Here is a 22315-nt window from a genome sequence, read left to right on the forward strand (position 1 = left end):
ATATGGAGAAGGTAGACAGGTTTCTCATGAATGGTGGGTGCAGGAATTGTACAGGGCAATCCCAAAAATTGCAAAATGTTTAGAGGATCCTGCCCATAGTTGTCATGGCGATGAGATGATGCGAGGTGGTTTAGGCTAGTTGAGGCAATGAGTTGACGAGGCGCTCTCCGAGGCGCTTTTGAGGCGGTTGAGGCCTTTTTAAGTAAAAATTTTAGTGTACATTTCATTCACTCGAATTCATTATAAATCTATCATATCATATAAAATAAAAATAAAAACTAATATTAGCCTACCTCAAGTCATCCAACATACTACAAACCACACATAGGTCCTAAATAAAAAGTCGCGGGAAGAAAGGAAGAGAAGAAGCGCCATGCGGCCGCGCCAAAGGCGGGAATGGAAGAGAAGAAGAGAGAAAGAGATAGGGAAGAGGAGAGGAGAGTGAGAGGAAACAAGCAAGAACCACCTTGATTTGTTTGTTTGTTTTTATTTAACATGACACAGTAGCACATATAAATATGCATATAGGTCAAACAACAAAACACAATTGGAACTAATAAGAACAAATAGCCCCGATTTGGCACCAGCGATAAAAAAAGGCGGACGCCGGAGAAAGGCGCCGAGGCGCGAGGCGAGCCCATACCCAAGGGGCGCCAGCCGAAAAAGGCGACGCCAAGGGCACCCGAAGGCGCCGGACGCCAGCGACGCAGGCGACGCCAACAACAGACCCGACACAAGGGAGACGACCCCAAGAGAAAATGATTAGTGCCACAAAAGAAAGCGGCCAACACAACAAAGCAGGAATAGAGACAAAGGCCAACAAGAGCAGTAGAAGGGTAGCCCAAACAAACCCAGGCAAGCCCACACGCAAAGCGGCGAACCAAACCGGGCCACCAAGGGGCAAAACAGGCCAGGGAGCAGCCCAACACCCCGCCACGCGAACACAAAGGGCATGTAAGGCGCTAGTGAGCCAAAGGGTGGGACTAGTATGTGTAGGACCAGCGCGGGCAAGTATGAAGAGCCATCAAGAGAGGAGTCCAACCGAGAGCGATGCCCTAGGATCCAACGACAAGGAACAGCCACCATGCGAAAGAATCACCAGGATGGGCAAGCAAAACCCGAGGATAAAAGCCAAGCAATAGAGTCCAGGAACACCCAAGTTGAGTCCAAGAGAACCACAAAGGCAAAAAAGCCCAGCAAAAGGACAGGATATAAAAAGGAGAAGAACGAAGAGGAGCAGATTCCAACGGACGCAGCGGAAGGCGAAAAGAACCCCCCAAAACAAGCACCCCCACCCGCCCAACCCCCCCCCCCCCACAGCCCCCCCACCCAACCGAGCAGCCAAGCCCCCAAACCAAACAGACCACCAGCCAAACAAACCCCACCCCAAAACCACCCAACAGCCCCCCATCCAAACCCGAAACCACACCACCCACAACAGTGAAGCACGATCCAGATTTCCAGAGACCCCAGGAGGCGGCCGAGCTCTCACTTCCTCTAATAACCACACCAAGGAGGACACTGAAAGGGATTGGAGCCGAAGTCATTTTAGCCTGCTTTACTGGATGGTGAACATCTCCCACATTATCTTTATTCCAAGCATGTAATTCTTTCTTCAAATTTCTCAGCCAAGCAGCAAAGCCCAAAATAGGATTCAGCCGGCCATTAATAGGAGTCTCCCATCCTCTCACACCACTTCATGATACCCATGTATTGAAGTCCAAGCTTGGAAGAACTTGAATGATTTAGGGTGAAAGTTATACTCTTCTAGTACCATTAAAATGGCTGGGCCATCATCAGACAAACCAGGTTCCAGAGAAGCAGCTTTGGACACCTTCAGTTTGTCCAACCACTCATTATTAACCATCACCCTATCGAGCTTGGAGCATACTCTACTTCCTCCCTTCTGATTTCTAGACTATCTAAACGTTTCCCCTCTCCACTTTAGTTCAAAAAGCCTGGCCACAAAAATGCAATCATTAGAATCATCCATGGAGCCACACAACCATAATTCCCACCTTTCTTATCATAATAATGCCACACCACATTGAAGTCACATAAAACTATCCAAGGAATTGAGATAGCCCCAGCTAATCTTTTTGCCTCCCTCCACAAGCTAACTCTCCCTTCCTAGGTATTGTGAGCATGTACAGCAGCACGGGCAAATTCAACCAATGTCCCAACTCCCAAAGTATTCTGACCAGCATATGAATGACTAGCGAGTTCTCTTGCTTCATCACCTCCACTGTAAGAAAATTGGGATCCCAGCCTACACAGATACTTATAGGCATTCCTGTTGTTCCATCATGAGTATATTTCCACCCTGGTTTGAGGCTTCGAGTTACAGCTTCTAACTTGTCAATTTTAATTTTCATCTCAACCAAGCAAAGTAACTTAATTTTTTCTCATTTAACCATCTTCTAATATGACTTCATTCTTCAGGGGCATTCAGTCCCCTAACAATCCAGCATAAGCAATTTATTTTCAATTGTTATCAGCAGTCGAACCACTTGGCTTCTTGCCATTCTTTGCATTCTCAGTTGCATGCACATATCTATGTAATGGTCGATCACCTTCTCGGGATTATGTTTCAGATCCCCCCCCCTTTTTTTCTTTCTATTATATTTGTATTCATCTTCTTTACAGTTCAGGATCTGCTCTGTGGGTGTGTTTCTGTGGTCTGAGAAAACAAAGGGTTCACCATTGATAAAGCCAAGATTCCTAGTCCAGAATTTCCAGCAATTCTCGACAATATTTTACAAATTCTGGTAGTTTTGACCCTATTTCGAAATTTTGGTATTCACAACTAATTAATGCCAAGTTGTATCTAATTTCAACCAACTCAATATCAGCAGCTTCGGTAATTTTGGCCAGCCTGTCACAAGTCAAGGTTTAAACCAAAATTCCCTGGTTTCTACATGGTTTCAACACATCTTGGTCATATCCTGGTTTCTGGCTGGTCACAAACCAGCCTAGTAACCGAGATATTGATCCTCGGCAAGGACATGCATAGTCTAGGTCATGTGTCAAGCAAGACCTTGGATAAAGCATATTGGACTCTAGCGGACATTCTCTGGTGGAACCTATTTCCTCTTACTTTCATTTTGCTCATTTTTTAATTTATTTTTCACCTCACGTTTGTCAGGTTCTCATTTCCCATTTCTCTTTTCACATCTCTTCATTCCATTGTTTATTTGGACCTTGACTTTCCCTTACTTTGCCTTTTAGCTGGGATAAAGCTTGAGTTAAATTGAAATGCCTGATGAACTGTTTGCTTGACCAGAACTTCAGGGTTTTCTGACCAGTAAATTATGTGGTAGATAAACTCTTCAATTGTTCATTTAATCTTCCACATATTATTACTGCTGATTTTTTTTTTTTAAATTGATACTAGTGTAATTCTCTTATGCTGAACTGCACTTTTTGACTTGTGCACAATAAAGATACTTTCAGCTCCATCAGCAAGGCAGATTGGCCCATATCATTGTATGTGGATTTTTTTTCCTTTCTCGCATATGACATTATGGACAAACAATTAATTATATACATCATAAATTTTCTGCAGGAATGATGAGGCAAAGTTCAACCAATATCCAATAAATTATTTTGCATGTAAATTAAAACATTTTACCTTGATTATAACTAGTTAAAATAATAACTTTCACATAATACCTCCTTTTTGGGGTACAAGTCCTATAAGTTAATTTGACATATAAATAGCATATTTTCTCTCAATTGTAGTACATAATTTTCTTGGTAGATGCTCAACTACTGTTCCATTTTCTACATTCAACTATAGAATCTAAGTTAGTTACATTAATTAGGCTACACTACTCCCTCCCCGAAGATACAGGTAAAATATATGAGTTAAGTCGTGAAAAAATGATATAACATTCACACACAGCTTCCACCTGAGAACTCATCATGATATCATGAAACAACAATTCAAGCTAGAGCTGCCATTCACTTCTGGGTTCAATGATGGCTTAAAGAAAGAAAGAAGTGGGTCGGAATTTGATTCCCAGTCCTGATAAAATGGCAAAGACCAATAATTTAAAATTAAACGGGAGTCTACACTAGTAACTTGCAGTTCTCCTAGTGGACTAATGAACGAAATTTAGAATGATGAGGGGGGAAAGAAAAAAAAGATCGATTTTCTACAACTAACGTTATCATATCATTAAGCTCACCGGGACAATTCAATACCTTTGTAAGGCTAGTCAACCACGAAAGAACGTTGTACATGTATACCAAGAAAATAATCAGATTTCTCAGTCAATGTATTTCACAAACACGACCGAGATTTGTGTAAAAGTTCTGGGGCAGGGAATTCAGATTTTAATAGGGAGGAAAGGAAATGAAATACCTCTGGTCGATCCGAAGGAGCAGTGAGAAACCCGAGAGATCTGGCAGATCGGACTGAGCTGAGAATCTTCTCTCCAACTTTCGAGAAATCCATCCCTCCTCCTTGAACAAACAGGAAAGAGAGTAAGAACAACACCCTAGGGCTCTCAAAACCCCCAATTAAATGGCCATCCAAGGCAAACTGATTCTCCACTGAGCTCCGGAACGAGGGCGAATTGGGCTGCATTTCAACTCCCACCTCCAACATCAATCATCGAAACAACAAACTCCATCCGAACAATCGATGATGGACGCATGCATTCCAGTCAAAGTCGTCTCTAACGAGTTCAATATAACGTACTATCGATGAGACTGAGATAACACTTGACAATGATTTCTACAAATTTTCCTTTTCTCGTGTTTCGTAAAATTTCCCTTTTGGTTTCAGTTTTGGCTCAGGCACAATGGGTGAGAGTGAGACTGAGATCTGCTCGGTAGGCACCGTTGGTGGGCTTTCGCCCCCCCTTTTTTTTTTTTTTTTTTCCTTTCCTGCCCTTCTCTTTCTCTGTAATCAAAACAATTATTGAGCACAAATGGGATTTTTTGGCTGCAGCCGACTATACTGATCATGCCATGAAAGCAAAATTTGATCGAGGTTGAGAATCAAATGTCAAGGTATTCTTGTAAATACAAATTTTTATTTTTACACTTAAGATTTAAAGTTTATTAATTTACAAAATGAAGTCCCTCATGTACCTACTCCAAAATCCCTCTCTCATTCTTTTCAAGGTTCTTCTTTGTCCGGAAACATAGCAAAGTTCATTGATGATTACATTCTTCTTCTCTCTTGCCTGTGAGCTGCCATTGATTAAGTTAATCTCTCTCAAAATGGTTTTGTTCAACAATTCAACCTCTATTTGTGCTGGTGAGGAGTGATTCAAGTACTTGTGGGTTCACTTGCATTTGCAAATTCATGGAGAGACCCACTTGGCTGAAATCAATCTAATTTTTACAACTTTCGCCAGGTTTGTTTTCAGAACTTTACTCTTTTTTAAGTTGATGAGTACCTTCTATTTGATTTATGGTCGAACCAAACCAAAAAATTTGTCAAAATATCAAAATGACTCTCCTAGAAAAGACCCACCATTATAGAATGCTCCTAACAAAACAAGCCAAACCCCCCCCCCCAACCTTTTAAATTGGTTGAGTAGGGGACTCATTTCTGAAATTTTATTGCCGGTTGAGTTTTTTTCTGTTTATTCCTAGGAAGAACAATCTATTTGTTGACTTTCTTGCTCGGCTCGTCGTTTTCAATTTCACCGTGTTTGGTAGGGTCTTCCACTGATGTTTGTTGTGAACTCTTCTGTTCTTTCCTCCAGTCTCTTGATCTGGTTTTTTTCACATAATTACATATCTTAGCTTCTGACCCACACACGACAACACACAACAACAACAACAATGGTCCGAGGGTTGGACCAAACCAAAACCCATTTCCCTTTCTAGGTTCCACCCTGTCCGTCTTTGGCTAAAACAGAAAACCATTGAATTATCGCAATGGTCCGAGGGTTGGACCATAATGGGACCAACTATATAACTGATACCTGTCACAAAGCTAGAGGAAGGAGTAAGAACAAAGTATAAAGAGCAACCATGTCAAAGAATCGATAGACAAAGAACTTTGATACGTTTCCGGAAAAGGAAGAACCTTGAGAAGAATTATTTTTGTCCCCCTATACTATTACTTAATTGCTAAAATGACCATATTTTTTATGAAATTATTGTTGTCCCCCTTAATTCTTTCAGTTCTTTCAAACTCACTACTTTGCTAAAACTGACCGTTAGTCATCGGAGGAAATTAATTATAAACCAATTCATCCAATCCTCTCTCGGTCCACAAGGTTCTGCAAGCTCAAATTTAATAAATCTGAAACCAATTCCTCAAAAAATTTAGAAAGGCCAACCCTCTAACTGCTTCATTACTGAAAGAAAGCACGAGTCACATGACGCAACCCTCCATCATTCTGCTATTGTAAACATTAATCATTGTTTTTTTCCCTGTACTTCTCTATTAGTGTAACTTCTTCCATTTTTTCCTTTTAGGGATTTTCTAGATTTGAAATCAATGAGAGATTAGTGGCAAGAGATCTCGTAGATGCAGCAACTGACCTTGGCCGAATATGATGCCTGATAACTCTCTGAAATAGAGTTAAGATTTATAACTTTTATACTTGAGATGGCTTGATTTAGGAGTATTTTGTCTTTGTTTTAGTGATAGTATTCATTAGGTGTTGTCTTATTTAGTCTTAACATGTTGCATTTTGTTTAGTTCATTTTTGTCACCATTGCATGAATTTCCCATGGATGAAGACGCCCAACAGAGGTGAAGATCAAAAAAAGAACAGCCAACGAGAGACACAACAACCAGAAACGACCAACAAATGGAAACCAAAAAGGCAACAAGGGACTAAAAAAACAGAGACACCCATCCGAGGAAAGCAACCATGCAAACAACCAAATTGAAGACAATGAAGAAAGAGAAGAGAGCAAGGAGACAAGAGGGGACACCAAGGGAAGAGAACCAGAGGAAGGAGGAGAGAAGAACGAGCCGGGAACAAGAGCACGAAAGAAAAAGACCAAAGCAAACAAGAAAAAACAGCACAAAAACAAAACAAACGGAGAAGAACCCAAAAAAAAAACCAAACAAACCAAACCAAAGGGAAAAACAGACAAGACAAACACCAAACACAAGACAAGACCAAAAGAAGTAAATGTAAGGAAGAAAACACATAGAATAACATAAATAGAAAAACAAGAAAACACAAGAAAAGCAACACAACAAAGACAGCCCAAAAGCAACACCAAAGTGGTAGGAAGAAAATACAGAAAAAAGAAACAAAAAAAGAAGAAAGAAGAACCAACAGCCGAAGAAGGCCAGAAGGAACACAAAAGGCAGGAGAAAATGGAAAAAAAAGAAAAAAAAACAAAGCAACACCAAAGGAAGGAAGAGGTAACAAAATAAATGAAACAAAAAAGAAGAACAAAAAAAGAGGAGAAACCAAAGCAAGAGAGGAAAGGAACAAAAAACTAGGTAAGAGAAAAAGGAAAAAGGAAAAACAAAACCAAACACGAAGAAGCAAAAACCAAAAAGCAAAAAAACCAAAAAAAAAGGGAAAAAAATATTTAGGGGGAGGGTGAGGTTGGGCGGGGGGGGTTAGGGGAGGGGGAGAAAGAGAAAAAAAAGTAAAATTTTTACGTAAAAGCAAAAAAAAAAATAAAAAAAAAAAAATAAGAAGTAGTGTTTTTTTGTTAATTAAAAACCAAAAAAAAATAAAAAAAGAAAACAGAAAAATAAACATAGAAAAAACCCTCTCCCCGAATGAAGAGATAAAGGAAAAAAGAAGCAAGTGGAAAGGGAGAGCACACAAAGGGTGAAAGAGGGGGTAGAAAACCCAAACCCACAACCAGAGGAGGAAATGCACAACAACCAAGGAACAGCGAGTAAGGAGCAGCAGAAAAAAACCAAGCCAACAAGTCATTACTGGGGTTAGAGCAGTATTTTAAAAGAAGAAAACAACACACCACCATAAGTTCCACAAAACATAGTCGTTTCCCATGGTTAATTAGTTAGAAAAACCAATCAACCTTTAATTATTAAATCAATTTATTTACAGAAAGTTAAGGATATAATCCCGGGGATTGATACTTTACTTATCATTTATTACTTGATTGCGATACGTATACTTGCGTGATATCTTGAGATACAAGCAACAATGCCCAGTTCGTATCTTCCTCCAAATCTTCTCTTTAATCCCCCTACCCACTTCCACCCACCCCCTGAAGGAATTTATTACCTATCTCTCTTTGGATGGCCTTTTTAAGGCCACGTTGCAACTTCCCAACTCATGTAAATTTCCACTTCTAGCTTTTTGTCTTCTTCTTTATATGTCTTTTTCTTGACTTTCTTTTCTCCTTTACTCATTCTTCCACTCTTCTCTTTCATTAATGGTGACAACAATGTCTTTTCTTTTTCTATCTCTCCACCTCTCCTCCCTTTACATTATGGGTCTCTTGCATTTATGTGGATGGGTCGCTCAAGCTCTTCTCACAGCTCGCGTGAACCGCCTCCTCGAAGTGCCTCTCAATCTGGACGTCTTGGCCGCTCCTCGATCTACCTGCCGAACATTCTCAAGTGAAGATGGAAGATAGAAGGATGCAATGGAATGGCATGTTGCAAGTGCTGGTGCCAAACCGGTGGAAGGCTCAATCTCAAAGCTTATGCCAAGCAAGACTAATCCATCGGCATGCTCTGGTAATGCAATGGGATTTCCTAAACTTTCTGTAGATTTCATGGTGGAGCGCTTGATTTTAGCTTGGTGTTGCCAAGGGGCAACTTTCATTATGGATTATGGCAAAGGACACTTTGCTGTAGAGTTTGTGTCTAAAGACCATCACAATAAAGTTTTGTCTCAAGCACCGTGGTGGATTGACCATGCTATACAACACTTTGCTCTGGACCCATTCCCACCAAACTATTGCCCTGGTGACCCTGCGCCCCCTCTTGCCTTATGGCTGCAATTACATGACATCCATGATGCATGCTATTCTAAGAATTGAGTGGTTGAAACAACTACCATTGTGGGCAAAGTGGTTAACATCCAACTCGATCTGAAGGTTCTGGGTTTTCCAAAGAATGTTGCTATCACCAAAGTAATGAATGAGCTAGACCAACCTGTTGAAACTAAAGTTGCCATCCGAAACAGTAGATGTGAGGTTCTCTACTCAACATGCAAGTTTGAAGTGTGTTTGCTATGCACCAAATGTGGAAGGCTTACACATGCTGACTCCCATTGCACTAAGAAACGGTTGCCTGGTGGTTCTTGTTGGTAGAATGGCTTATGGATCAATGATCTCAAGGCCTCTATTTATAATTAAGTGGAAAGTATACTATTACAAGGAATAGAATTTTACATGAATACAAACTCTAATTGAGTTCCTAGTAGAATCCAACACTCCCCCTCAAGTTCGAGGCATAGATGTTAGTCATGCCCAACTTGCCTACAATAGGAAGGAAATATCTTTCTTTCAAACCCTTAGTGAAAACATCTGCTATTTGGTCTCCAGATCTTACAAAAGGCATGCAGATAAGCCATTGTTTCAACTTTCCTTTGAAAAAAACATGTCAATTTCAATATGTTTAGTTCTATCATGTTGCACATAATTATTAGCAATACTAATAGCAGCCTTGTTGTCACAATATAACATCATAGGGTTTGGAATTTGGACTCCAATATCTTGCAACAAACCTTTCAATCATAGTAGCTCACAAACTCCACGAACCATAGCTCTATATTCAGCTTCGGTACTAGATAAAGCTACCACATTTTGTTTCTTACTTCTCCAAGTAACTAGATTACCTCCAACAAAAAGTACAGTAACCTGAAATTGACTTATTGTCTGGAGATCCAGCCCAGTATGCATTAGTGTATGCTTCTACTTTTAGATTATCAGTGGGTGACTGAAGTATTCCTTTTCCAGGAGTTCCCTTCAAATACTGTAGTATTCTAGTAACAACCTTCATATGAGCTAAATATGGAACATGCATGAATTGGCTCACTATCCCTACAACATAAGCGATGGCCTGGTGTGGGACAAGTAAATAAGCTTCCCTACTAGCCTTTGGTATCTTCCTTTGTCCACTAGTTCTCCCTCTTTTTCTTTAAATTTAGCTCCAGCTTCAATTGGGGTATCAACTACTTTACACCCCAACATTCCCACTTTTGATAATAGATCTAGGACATACTTTCTTTGGGATAGGAATATACCTTTCTTTGATCAAGCCACCTCAATCCCTAAAAAATATTGTAACTTCCCTAGATCTTTAATTTCAAACTCTCTGCCAAGAAAGTCCTTCAACTTTTAAATTTCTTCACCATCATTCCTTGTGATGGCAATATCGTCTACATAGACAATGAGAAGTGTGATGTTAGTACCGACTTCTTGACAAATAGTGGATGATCAACATTGCTTTGCTTGTACCCAATAGAAGTCATTGCCTTCAGGAGGTGTCCAAACCAACATCTAGGAGACTATTTTAACCCATAAATTGACCTCTTCAAACGACAAACTTTCCCTGTAGTATTGTCATCTGAGAAACCATGTGGGATTTCCATATATACTTTTTCTGCTAACTCCCCATGTAAGAAATCATTCTTTATATCTAGTTGGTGCAAGTTCCGTCTTTGTTCACAACTATAGACAACAACTCTGACAGTGTTTAGTTTCGCAACAAGGGCAAAGGTCTTATGATAATCAATTCCATAGGCTTGGGTAAACCCCTTTGCAACTAGTCTAGCTTTCAACTTGTTGACTGATCCATCCATATTTTGTTTAACCACAAATACCCATTTGCAGCCCACTAGTTTTTTTTTTTCTTTTTCCTGGAGGAAGTGTAACCAGCTCCCAAATATCATTTTTCTTCATTGCCTGCATTTCCTCTATCATAGCTGCCTTCCATCTCTTCTCAACATAGGCTTCCTACCAACTTTTAGGAATAGATAGAGATGACAAAGAGGATATAAAAGCACGGTAGGAGTCAGACAAAGAGTTATAAGAAACATATTTAGCTATGGATGTTGAGTACAAGATCTGATGCCTTTTCTAATAGCAATAGGAAGATTAGAAGAGGATACCTTAAGGGGAATAGTAGAATCTGATTATGGAGCAGGAGACTGAAGTGGTAACGTATCACCTTTCTCCACCTGCTTTAGCCGGTTGTATTTCTTCCTCTGATAAGTCTGTAGCTCCTTATTCTAGTTAATCTGGTTTTGAAAGACCCCATCAGTGTGTCTCACAAGAGTGGTCTCCCCCTGGCTAGGTTCTTCACATGATTCAGAAATCGAAGGGGGAGGATTAGAGTCCTCAATTATACTAGCCGAAGTCTCCCCCTAGTTAGGAAACTCTTTTGGGACTCTTAAGTTGCGTTGGTCTGTGATAGGAAGATCTAAAGTCGGAAAGAACACCTCTCCTCTAGGACCCTCCCCCTGGAGAGGTGTATAGTAAGGGCCAAGACTCATGAAAAATTACATCCATGGATACAATGGTTTTCCTGGAAGGAGGATGATAACATTTGTACCCTTTCTGAGTAGCAGAATACCCCAAAAATATGCAGCGTAGGCCACGGGGAGCCAGCTTACTTTGGTGGGTTGTGATTCGGGCATAACACATGCATCCAAAAACCTTTAGGGGAATAACAAAAGAAGAGACTCCTTGAAGAATCTCATTAGGACATCTAAAATCAATAATCCTACTGGGCATCCTATTCATAAGGTAAGAAGCAGTGAGTATAGCATCACTCTAGTATTGGTCAGGTACATTCATAGCAATCATAATGGACGGGCTATCTCATTCAATTCTTCGCTTCTCTTTTTATCCCACTCGTCTACGATTTTCTTTTCGTCATGTCTTCTCATCGTCCTTCTTCTTCGGTTTCAGTACCGAAAGGTAAGAACATTAACAGAACTAAGAAGATGAAGAAGAAACAGATTGACTTAGTGTGTTCGCTCGATTCTTCCTCATTGTCCATTAGTTGGAGTTGCAGATGAGGAGATTGATCAAACTCAAACCCAAGGGAAAGTAGTTCAATATTACAATGCAGTGGATGGAATGCAGAGACCAAGGGACCCAGTCTAATTAGCTGCAAAGAAGAAAGCAAGTAATAAAGTAACTGCAGATGAAGACGATGACTTTCCAAAAGGTTTTAGGTTTCGCCCAAAGGACAGTGAGCTTATTGAGCATTACTTGCAAAGGAAAATCTTGAACCAACCACCATACAAGAACAAAATGCATGATGTTGAGCTCTACAAGCAAAGCCCTGATGACCTAATTGGGAAGTATACATCATATGAGAAGAATGAATGGTCTTTTTTTACACCTAGAGATCGCAAGTATCAAAATGGAACACGACCGAGTCGATCAGCTTGAAACGGATACTGGAGAGCCACTGGAGCAAATACACAAATCCATAATGGAAAGGAAAAACTTATTGGGCGTAAGAAGGCATTAGTTTTCTATGTAGGAAAAGCTCCCAATGGTGATAATACTAACTGGATCATGCATGAATATTGTGTGGAAAAGGATCCCGATACCCAGCCACCTCATAGAGAACCGGGTGATATGAAGCTGGATGATTGGGTCTTATGCAGGGTATATAAGAGGTCTGGTTACAAAAATACTCGAGCTGCAAGCTGCAGTATGAGCAGCAGTAGCAGCTTCTCTTCTTCTTTCCTTTTCTTCTTGGTTTTCTTGAACCTACTGTAGTGCAGCGGAACTGAAGAACAAAGAAAAAAAAAAAACTGAATTGCCAGAAAAAAAAGAACCGATAGTTGCAATGGGTGCAGCGGAACTAAAGAACATAAAAAAGGAGATGGAACTGCCAGAAAAAAATAAGGAGCCGATGGGTTTGCGAAAAATTATAAGCGAGAGAGATTTTTGTTTTGTTCTCTTTTTCTCTCGTCCCTAATTGAACTTAGGCTCTAATGCCATTTCTGGTAGAATGGCTTATGGATCAATGATCTCAAGCCCTCTATTTATAATTAAGTGGAAAATACACTATTACAAGGAATATAATTTTACATGAATACAAACTCTAATTTAACTCCTATACAAACTTTAATTGAACTCCTAGTAGAATCCAACATATTTGCTAACTTGGACTTGCCCTTAGCAGGGTTCTTCCAAAATGTGATGGTGCATCCCCTCTTATAAGGATCATCAAAATCTTCTCTACTTGATGCCTGATGAAGTTCATGGCTATTCAAACTAGAAAACTCTCTAATATTACCAATAGTGACCTCAAGAAAAAGAAGTGACAGAAGACCCAGCTGCTTCTGCAATGGAGTCTTTGATGACTTTTCAAAAATTATGGAAGATCCAAATGATGATTTTAACCTTTCTTCTCTGTTTAAAGATGGTGAGTCAATTCAAATTGTACCAAATGTATTGAATGTACAAAAACTTAAAGGGAAAGCTATTGTTAATTAAGGGATGGGTAGTGATGCTTGCAAGACTCAAGGTGGGGTGCTGGAAAAGGATTCTTTGTCCCAAGCTTAAACTATGAACATTTACCATGTTTACTATTGCCACTTTAAGGTTCATGGTGTTGGCCATGGGAATGGAAAATATTTTCCGAGGAGGTCTTTGGTGCTAGAAGTTGGGAGCAGGGCTTGGAGCAACCACCGCATAAATGAAATAAGCCATGTAGCTCTTTCCTCCAACCTTTGGATGCTATGGAATCTTTCACATATTTGTTGATTCTCTAACCCTTAATTCCCCTAATCTGGATCTTTTTCTGTTCCAAATGAGGGATAACATTCTTAACAAAATAACCAAATCGAACTGGTTTGGCCATTTTGTCCACAATTCCCATTGTGTTCTTCTATACTCCTGCCATGGATCAATCAATGATGGAAAATCAAGTGACCCCTATATCCTACTTCTTGTCCTTTCTCGACTTCATTGCGATTACTATTTTTGTTTTTCTTTCTCTTGTTGTGTGTGGCTCTGTAAACTTTTCAAAAATTCATTTTGATTTTCTTTTTCTATTGATTCCTTATGCTTCTAATGTGAAATCCCTCAAAACTCTAACACGAAAAATCCACATTGTAGGTCCGAAAACCCGGAGTGTTGGAAGAAGGCAACTGTGGGCCATCCGAATTGAAACCATTGGATTGGACTTTGAACCAATGGAAGTAGATGGAGATGATGCTAAGTTGGGAACTTTGTCAATTTATATAAAAAGAACTACATCGAACGTTGACAAACTTAGTAGATGGATCAAGAGTAGAGTAATGACACAAGTAGAAGGTCTCGAAAAATTAGGTAAGACCCTTCTATAACTTAGAAAATGACCCAAGAAGAAACTAGGGCTTTTGAAGCATCAAAGCCCCTTTTTATTCAAAAGTACCCTGCTTTGGCAGCCTACCTTTGGTCGCCTAGGCGACCAATCTGTTTCGGGGCAAAAAAGGCATTTTGGGAAATTTTTGTTTTTGAAGCTATGAAATCCCTCACCAACCCTAATCCAAAAATCTATAATGTAGGTCCAAAGACCTGAAGTCAAGATAGAAGACAGCTCTCTATTGAACCCATTGGCTCTAATCTATAACGAATGGAGATTGATAGTGAAGATCCCTTTATGAAAACCTTGTATTATTTTGAGAGAAGTTGTAGCCTAAATGATGATGGATTTGGAAGATGGACTTTGAGTATAGTGTTGACACTTTCGGAAGGTCCTATGAAGTCAAGTAAGACCCTTCTTTAAGTTGGTTGAGGACCCAAGTGGTGATTTTGGCATGTGGGAACCAAATTCAGCAATTTTGACCTAAGGCCCTGCCTTGGTTGATCCAATCGACCAAGGCAACCGACCAAAGCAAGCCAGGGAACAAAATTATCTATCTTAGAGAGTTTTAGGTTTTGAAGCTCTATAGTGGTTATTTTAGTTAATTGAAACATTGAGTGGTTACTTTTGTAATAAAAGAAAACCTAAAAGTGACTAATCATGTAATTTTATCTTCTTATTTTTTCCCCAAAGATCTCTAGCTTAGCATTGTGCGGGAAAAAAAGTATTGGATCCAAACTCAGTGAGTTGCCTTAGTTGACAACTCCCACTATGAGATCAGAAGTTCATATGTATTTGGAGCCAATGGCCAAGCTTTGCAGTATATTTATATATGACATAATACCCTCTCATACCCAACCCTTAGCTAAGTGAAGGAATTCTCTATTCACCCATCTTCTAATTGCAAAATAACCAACTCCGTCTCCGCCCATCGTCCCGGTCCACAACCCTTAGGAAAGCCTTTATATTAGCTACGGCTTCATTCTCTTATTCTCTATTATCTGGTCTTAGAAGCCTTCAATCTGATTTAATTTAGTTTGTTTTGATTAATTTCAAGGAGCCGCATCTCACTACTTTCCACTCTGCTTCACTCTTTATATAACGACTACAAGTTTCACATTTCTGCATTGTCTAACTACTAACTAATCTTCTCCAACTCTCATTTTTCTTCTGTAAGTCTTTTTGTTAGGTTTGCTTTTGCGATCATCATGGGTAATATGAACTTCCCACTATTTATTTTTCTTCTTCACGATCACAAATCGCTTTAGAAACTTCTGATCTCTTCTTTCTTCTCCACTGATCCAGTTATTTCTTTATTTACCGCCAATGTTGATGTTTGTCCCTTCCCAAAGGAGTCTGCTCTCACCATGTTGCTTCCATGGCCAATCAGTTCCTCATTCGGGTGAATCGATAATGATCTTCTACATGGTTTATGAATCTTTGAGTCCAATGTATGTGTTGGAGCCATACTTCTAATTTGATATTATAACTCCATAGATTTGAAATCTCTGATTTGAAAGGTTTGGGGTGAAGAAGCAAAAGCTTGTATTTGGAGGTAGAGAGATGGGCATTTGGGTAATTTGCATTTTAAATTTTAAATGAGTTAAATGGAGATAATGTCATTTATGTCATTTTATCCATCATTTATATTAAATTACTATCTTTGGTAATTATGGTAATTTTGACTTTGAGTGCCATGTAATTAAATAAAAAAATAATGGGTGCTAATAATAATAAAAATCATTTTTATATTGAGTATTAATTAATAAGAATAATAATAATAATAATAAAAACATCCATCTTCTTCTCTTACTTTGTTTATTAGAAAAAAAAATAAAAAAATCATCTTCCTCTCAGCGACTTGAATCCAATTCATTAATTCTTCTCCTTAATTGAAACCTAAAACTTATATTCAAATACAAAGCAATAAATTACTATGAGTTGTTGATCTTTTGTCAATGAAGCCAACCCCTTGAGGTTTACCCCAACCATCATGAGGTTAAAATATGGTAAACAAAAATACAATGAACCCATGAGAGATAAAAGGAGACCATCGAAGATTACTATCTAAATTAAATATATATAACATTTTGGTAGAGAAATTTAATCATACAACCACCGATTAACGCAATGCAAGACCTTCGATTAAAAAAAACTGATGCAAGATCTATATTTTATATAACCATTCCTAACATTATTTTTAAGATGCCAAATTAAAAGATATATATATATATATATATATATATATATAAGAAGAAAAATTACTTTTAATTATTATAACTAAAAATAAATCAACTAAGAGTCAGAAGTATGGAATAACAAAGTTAAAACAACGACTAACGCTTTCACATAGGAGGTTTGAGTTGAAATCCCCTCAGGGCCAAGGGCGAAGCTCCTTTCCTACATTAATTGTATAAAAACACCCCTAGAGATATTCAGCTATCAATCTTAGAGGTCTCATAACCACCCATAAAAAGTAAATTATAGGTCATCACTTACCACCCATCTTTAATTATTAAAACCTACATTTTTTTTTTTAATCAAAACATACTATTAAGTGATGTTTACCCAAATTATATTCTTCTTACCGCCCCTCTTTTTTTTGGGTCAAAAGTTCAAACATTTCATTCATGATTGAAAGAAAACACAGAGACAAACACCGACCAAAAGGAAAAAAACCAAAACTAAGGGATGGGCCGAGCCTAATAAACCCTCAGAATACTAGTTGTGGCAACCTGATAGCCAAAAAAAACATAATGGGTATGATAAACATAACCACCACCACCCCTCTTTAGTTATTAAAATCCCAACATACTTTTTTTTTATTTTTTATTTTATCAAAACGCACTATTAAGTGATGTTTACCCAAATTGATATCAAAATGCAATTTAAATTGAAATGTCATGACCCAAAATACCTATAATTAACTTAGATTTTTTTTTATTTAAACGTAAAAAACAAAGAAAAGAAAAGAAAAAAAAGGGTATGCTAGGTTTTAATAATTAAAGATAGTTTGGATTTTAACAATTATTTTAATTGAAGGTAATTTAGTATTTTAACTACTAGGGTGATTACGTTAATTTATGATTTAAACTAAAAAAATGTTTGTAGCCAAGTGTAGTTTGGAGTTTTAGAAAAATATTTAACTGTAAAAGTTAAATTTAACCGAGAAAGTTAATAGAGGAGAGGTTTTTGATATATTTGCTAAGTAAGAAGGGAGGTGAATGACATTATCCAACTAAGAGAAGGTCTAAGTGCTATTTGTTCAGATAAGAGGGGAGGTAAATGACATTATCCAACTAAGAGAAGGTCTAAGTGCTATTTGTTCAGCTAAAAGGGGAGGTAAGTGATATTTATCCAAAAGTAAATGAGCACTAAATGACCTCACCATAAGGGATTTTTATTTGTAGCTGCTGCTAGCAGTGACAACGGACCTTGATTGTGCCACGTAATCAAAATGTAATCCAATCGATTTTTTTTTGTAAATTAATAAAATTTAAGTCCTTAAAATACAAAAACAAAAATTAATATTTACAAATAAAACTTCATTCTTGAATCTCAACCTTTCGATTAAATATTGATGACGTGGCACTATCAGACCTATCGGGAGCAGCTGCTGCCACAAATAAAAATCCCTTTTTACCTGTGGTTTTAAACTTCCAATTTGTTAATCATTTTATTTTAATTTTATAAAAAAAATAAACTAAATGAAAACAAAAGTTACACTGTATGAGAGCTCCCATTGAACTATGCCAATAGAGCTAAATTGAAGACAATTATAGTTGCTGGAATCTGGACAAGTGTCAGTAGAAAATTTAAATGATAAACATGGTATGATCAAATTGGATAAGGAACAACAAAGATAGACTATTCTCATAAGTCCAAGAGTTGATAGACAAAATATTATGATTCTTGGCTTTTGCTAATTAATATTCCTTCTTTATATGCGGTTAAGACGGCAACATCTAGTCTGTTTGATCAGGAATTCTGAATTTTTAGATATGGTAGGGTCGACTAGGGATGAACCAACCAACCAAATCTTGATCGAACCATGAATGAATTAAATTCCATAATGTGTACATCAAGAAAAGTACACAATTTGAACTATAACAAACCTCTTTAACGTTCGGGATAAGGACTTTGGATGAATGAGGGAGTTCAAACTGGCCAATAAGTCTGTCAAATTTAATTACTATTAGAATTCGAACTAGTTAAGGAATCCATGTCGAACTCGGTTTTTGTTGGAATTTCAATTGATTAAGGAGACCACGTTGAACTAAATTACCATTAGCCTTACATCTGACGGTAGCAATTGTGTAGGAAATGGATCACACGGCCAAGATAATTACTTAAAATCTATATAAACTTACACCTTTGCCACAAATAGGACGCATTCTTTTAGTACTTCTGCTATCTATGAGATCTCTGTAAGAATGTAACTATTGATCTGCTTCTAAGGTTTATGTGCATTTACTAACTTGCTCATCGGAGGTTTTACTCGACCAACTAGGTCAAACACTTTTTACATGTCACTTCGTTTGCATGACAAATAGGATTTTGGAACAACATAATAGATTGTAATTTTTATTTTTACTTTGACTTACTCTAAATTAAAAAGCAAAACTATACAAACAATATAAATCTTTATTTTTTCTTGTGTCATCAACCCACCCACACAAACATACAAAAGAAATCAATAGTTAATTATTTGTTTACCCAAAAAATAGTTAATTAATTGTTGCATTAATGTGCATGTTTTCAAATTGAAAGTATAAAGATTATAACATAGACCATCTAGTTCCTTTCTAACAAATAATTTTTTATATAATTATAGATTTTATATCAAAATATAATTTCATCAACGATGATAATATAAACAAAGCTTCTCCTGAGGATGTAATTGAGATACGCACAAACCGGCCCAGATGAATCTCAGATACCAATCAAAGACAAAATTTCAGCGGTTGAATATCACTTGAACTTGATTGTGTGGTCACGTAATACCAAATTGACCCCAGAGTGTGAAATATTCATCTAAGATTTCATTATTATTCTTTTTTCGTTTTGGGGTAACCTAAGATCTCCTTGACTAATTAGATGTACAAGTGCTAGAGGTCCAGAAAATGATCTCTTTTCATAAATATAATTTCTCCAGCGTCACTTCTCTGGTAGACCCGTCATCTTGAATTATAGCACTTGGGAGTAATCCTTTTTCATTAGCTCCTGGGGATTTCTTATTCTATTTGGTGTTGTTTCTAAGTCGGCCACCTCTGGTCTTTTCAATGGCTACCCAAAAGGTCACCTGATAATATACGCATCTTGGGTTGTCTTCCCTGGTTAAACCAATTGCAACTATCCAAAACTCTTGGACTTTCTATGTGTCATTCCGCTGATTGGGAATCTCATTACAGCGAAAATGATAGATTGATTAATTTATTGGTCTTTCAACATCCACGTTCTCCACCTCAAACCGACCTTCGTGTCTTCTTCTTTTCGCAACCGATTTGGTTCTACTAGTTTTATTATTTTATTTAATATAGTAAATTACCTTGGCACCCAAAAATAGATAGCAAATTGTACTAGCACCTAAAAATAGAGGTCATAAAATACTGATACCCCACTTTATGTTTAAAAGCACAGAAATCCCAAAATTATATTTTGATTGAATAAATTTTTTAAAATTTTTACTGAAAATCTTTCAGACATTGTTTATTATAAGGATATAATCAGTGATAAACAGTAATTTAACTGTTTTTAGTGATAAATTTGACAAATATACCCAATAAAATTCGATTTTGGGGTCTCTGTGATTTTTAAACATAAAGCAAAGTGTCAATGCTTTAAGACCTCCATTTTTGGATGCCAATGCAATATGTTCTATTTAATATATCTAAATATGTAAAAGATGGATAGAGGAGAGGTCCGGAGGAGGGAGGAAGTGTGAATAGCCCCAAAGTTTGAATCTAAGACTTCTTTGAAATTTCTACATCAATATAAAAAGTTATCATTTTTTTTTGGCCAAATAAAAAGCTATCATTACTATGTCAGGAACATGGCTATCATCACTGTGTCAGAAACATGACTACAGTATATAATAATACCTTCAACTGTTGCATGAGGTTGAGAAACTAAGGTTACGGATACAATTTCCATACCTGCACACAATCAATTAGCTTTCTTGTATTATACAACACATACTTCCTACCATACTTCCTACCATTAGATGAATTAATTATACGTTCTGTGGCTCTGCATGACTTTCCATTCCATCCAATTGTTGAAACTCCTAGTATATATATAATTGTGTCCGAGCCCTTTTGCTTGCATTTGATAACATTTTATGAGAATAGATGTCCGTTCTCATAATAGTTTGAATGTTCGTTTGTTGTTAGAAAACATAAGAGAAAAACATTTGAATTATTCTCATATGCTGTTATCAAATGGTATTTGTTAAAAGAGTACACTTTTTTTTTTTTTTATTAATTAAGAATGAAAAAACTGGTAAGAAAAGTGGTAGGTCTTATGTGTTCTATTAGGGGAAAAGAAATTTGATAAAATGGTGACGACAAGAAAAGTCTCGCAAGCCACCCCTAACCCCTCCCCTGCTCGTAAATCCTTTTTATCTATTTTTCTTGTCCTTGTGTTCAAGGAACGAAATCTCGCTGGGTTTGTCGCTCGGCGAACCAGCGAACCGGCAAAATCTCGCCGAGATTTCGCCGACGCCAGTAGCAGCAAGCCAGCACTTGCAGCCTTGTAGGTAACTACCGGTTTCTTTCTCTTTCTTTCTTCTTCTTCTTCTCCTTCAACGATCCGGCGATGTCGCCACTACTACTACCTCTGTTTCTTTCTTTGTCTTGTCTCTCTTTCTTTTGCTGCTGCTACTACCTCCTTCCAGCTCACCGCCACTTCTGTTTCTTCCTCTTCCAAGAAGACCGCCATGCGCTGCTACTGCTGCTTCTCTTTTCTTTCTCTTTCTTTTTCTCTTTTCTTCCTCTTTCTTTCTTTCTTCTTCTTCTCCTTCAACCATTTTCGTTTGATTCTCCGGAAAATCGTCAATTTTCCGACGATATTTACATATTTTAGTTTCAATTAGGTTTTTAAATTTTGCCGATTTTTGGCGAAATAATGTTCCTTGCTCGTGTCCTTCTTCAAAATTTAAAAATTTCATATTATGGATCAATTGGAAAATACTTGCACAACAAATTTATCAAATAGACTCTCTTCATATAAAATAAAATGGTGTTACACAAGAAATGGTCTCCTCAAAAACATTACTATTTTTCACAAATGCCTCTAATCTATTCTGTTGTTCACAAAACAGAAAAACGTCATAAACATTCTGTGAGAATCTTACCCAAAGCAACCCTTTTTATTTATTTTTTCGGGTAATAAATGCGCTCTATATTACATATGTTGCTAGCAAGGGTTGAACCCACAACCTCTCAATTCTCTCCATGAGATGTGATGCTCACTAGTCACTACCACTTCACTAACCCTCCATTGAGACTTGTATCTGATCCATTTCTGAATAGGAAATGAACCATCAATTTCCTTGTAGATGTGTGACATGTGTTTCAACATTACATCAAATGGTTGAAATCCATTTATAAATTAAATCAATCAACTCTTTGATGCGACTTATAAATGGATTTCAACTATTTGATGTGATATTGAGACACATGTTACACATCTACAAGGAAATTGATGGTCCATTTCTGACAAGGAAATGGACCTAAGAGTGTCAATCGATATAATTTCGGTAATTCGATACGATACCAACTTTGAATACCGAAAATTATAATCGTACGGTATTTGCAAAAACGGTCGGTATGATTTCGGTATTAAATCGGTACGAAAAAACGGTTTAAACACGATATCTAGGGCAATACACTTTTGATTCGAACAAACTCATGCCACTGTTGTTATTAGTTCATTAAGATCATAATGAAATTGCAACAAGACAATCGATATAATTTGATATTAATAAAGACAAAGCAAATAAATCTAATTAATACAGACAAAACAAAGTAAATTTAAGAAGAAGAGCGAATGACAAAACAAAAAACGGAAATATAAAAT

The 22315-nt window shown here is 37.4% G+C and overlaps 1 protein-coding gene across 2 annotated transcripts in view; it reads right to left on the minus strand.

Moving 5' to 3' along the window:
* The window catches only part of LOC149021371 (coiled-coil protein), a 75011-nt gene extending 70045 nt beyond the window's left edge, over window positions 1-4966 (minus strand). The window contains exon 1 of one of the 2 annotated variants that reach the window (XM_089149609.1): window positions 4367-4966. In XM_089149609.1, the coding sequence (XP_089005735.1) occupies window positions 4367-4612 (246 nt within the window). In that variant the 5' untranslated portion in view covers window positions 4613-4966. The remainder of the gene's footprint in view (window positions 1-4366) is intronic. The other variant, XM_089149610.1, reaches the window with a different exon arrangement.
* Between the last annotated feature and the right edge of the window lie 17349 nt (window positions 4967-22315).

This window comes from Hakea prostrata, chromosome 3 (assembly GCF_041222555.1).
Source record: "Hakea prostrata isolate BN-2017 chromosome 3, UWA_Hpros_2, whole genome shotgun sequence".
Classification (NCBI taxonomy): Eukaryota; Viridiplantae; Streptophyta; class Magnoliopsida; order Proteales; family Proteaceae; genus Hakea; species Hakea prostrata.